This window comes from Polistes canadensis, unplaced genomic scaffold (genome assembly GCF_001313835.1).
Source record: "Polistes canadensis isolate GaletaPanama2010 unplaced genomic scaffold, ASM131383v1 scaffold_398, whole genome shotgun sequence".
Taxonomy (NCBI): Eukaryota; Metazoa; Arthropoda; class Insecta; order Hymenoptera; family Vespidae; genus Polistes; species Polistes canadensis.
The window spans coordinates 86646-88995 of NW_014569945.1; the positions used below are offsets into that span (position 1 = coordinate 86646).

The 2350-nt window shown below is 26.2% G+C and overlaps 1 protein-coding gene across 1 annotated transcript in view; it reads right to left on the reverse strand.

Moving 5' to 3' along the window:
- LOC106792256 (lysosomal alpha-glucosidase-like) overlaps positions 1–2217 on the reverse strand; it is a 5799-nt gene extending 3582 nt beyond the window's left edge. Inside the window, exons 1-6 of the mRNA XM_014758526.1 lie at positions 2073–2217; positions 1059–1512; positions 673–972; positions 444–601; positions 191–365; positions 16–106 (exon numbers count right to left, since the gene is read on the reverse strand). Of these exons, the coding sequence (XP_014614012.1) occupies positions 16–106; positions 191–365; positions 444–601; positions 673–972; positions 1059–1490 (1156 nt within the window). The 5' untranslated portion in view covers positions 1491–1512; positions 2073–2217. The remainder of the gene's footprint in view (positions 1–15; positions 107–190; positions 366–443; positions 602–672; positions 973–1058; positions 1513–2072) is intronic.
- Positions 2218–2350: the final 133 nt, after the last annotated feature.

The following is a 2350-nucleotide window of genomic DNA, read 5'->3' on the forward strand; positions in this document are numbered from 1 at the left end:
TATATAAATATATACCCATAGGATTGCTGTTTAAAAATAATACACCATGGCAAGTTCCTGATTCTTCGATCATGAAATAAAATGGCTGAGTGCCATATAAATTTGCCTATAATAAAGAATTATACGTTTATTGATCTTTTTCTCTTTAAATTAATAATAATTAAAATATATAATGTACAAATGAACTTACGTATTCTATTGGTGGTTGATCCATGTTGAACATAGCATATAGTTTCCATTCGTTATTAATTTTAAAATTTGATCTATGCTCTCCGAGACCATAAATGTTTTGAGAAGGTAATATACCACTTAGTTGTAAGAATTGATCGGCAAATATGAAGCCACCAAGACCAATAGAGTCAAATCTACATCAAGCAAATATAACACATTTGTAGTAATGTTATAAGAATTATTTAAATATTAATAAAATATTTTATATTCACAATGTTGTATTGTCCACAGCCCTGATAATTTTAAAACCAATTTTTTCATCGTCGGTGATAAATTTATACATTGGTCTTGGAGGTAAGCGATTTGAAGATGGAATATCAAATCTTATTGGCCATGGTGGCTCATATCTTTGATTTACGGGATCAAAGATCTAAAATAATATAAAATTAGAAATTAATTATATCGAAGATAATTTCATTACAATAGAATTCATTTATATACCTTAACACGTATTACTGCATTGTCGACCAATGTCGTTTCCATTTTGATAAGAGGTATATTTTCCTTATAAACAGATTTGTTTTTTAATTTAAGGAATCCAGAAAAACTGTTGTCTTGCTGACTGTAGTTTTCATATTTATAAAGATTCCAGTTATCAGGATAATAACAATAAGGAATATTAAGGAATTCAGAATCATATTTCACTGGACTCCAACAACAACCCCTTTTTATACATTCTGATTTGCTTGATCCAAATTCCGGAAGACAATCAAACCGTAATGATACAGGAATTTGTTTACACTAAAATAAGGATGCATTCAATTTAATAATAAAAAAATGTAATTAATTACTCGCAAAGAGTATTGCAATAAATTATAAAACGTTACCTTTTCAACAATACGATCATCTTGCACAATAACAAAGTCATAAACGTACTCTGCTTCTTCAATAACATTATCTGTATCTTTATAAGGGCTGAATTTCCAATTTTCTATTATTTTCATAACATTGTTCATATACTCAGATTTTTTGACATTGCATATAAGATAAGGTGAATGCAATATAGCAAGTGCTATAACAGCAGTTATAAAAATTGCAATGAGCACTAAAGCGAAATAAGATTTAGCGTTCTTAGCATGAGAATTTGGCTTTTCATCTGCAAATGCACTATTTACAACTCGCTGTTCTCTGTTGATTGTTTTTGTTTGGTCCAATGTGAATAATTTGGAAGATTCATCCGATTTATCATCTGGCTCAATTATTATATGTTCTAATGAACTTGTACCTTTTTTGGATTCATTGTTACCCTTGATAATCATTTTAGGGCAACGATTTGTAACTCTATGATTAGAAATATATAAAGTTTAATTTTAATATTATTATAATAGTATGTGATAATAATAATAATTATTATTATATTGAAAGTTATATGAATATAAGAAAAAAATGACACAAAATATAACTGTGTATCTCTCTCAGTGTGATTCATAAATTGATTAATTAAATTGGCACCAAAAAAATAAAGAAAAACAAATTAATTTAATTTTAAAGTTCTTAGTATCCCTTACGATTTTCCTTTATACATATATATATTTTCAATTATACTTAAAAGATATTCTTATTATATCTCACTGACGTTCATAGATTTCACAGAAGAGAGAAATTCTTTAAGGAAAATATTTTTAAACGAAGTCATCCAATAAATTTTCATTTAATCTATGTATAACCTCTAAATGAATCAAATTTATATACATGCAATGTAATTTAAATTATCTAAACGTTCCAAATAACAAATTAATTAGAATAATTTCAATTTTTCTATTTCAAAAAAATAAAGAAATAAATGATATAAAATGCAATGACATTTGTAATTAGATTAAAATTTTGAGTGAATATCTTACCGGTTTTCTTATTTGAAACAAATCTTTTTCGAGTAATTGTTCACTTTAATTTTAAAAAGAAATATTCTTTATTAAGTATTTAACACTGTGAATGCGTCGTTCATACTGGCAAATGAAAGATTGCGAGTTATCTTATACATATATATATATTTAGTATCATTATGTCTCATACTCTATACCAGAAACCATCTATAGTACGTACGTATTTATATATAGTATCTTTACTTGTGTGTTGTGTAAAACAAGAAAAACTCTCTTCTGACATGTATATATATATA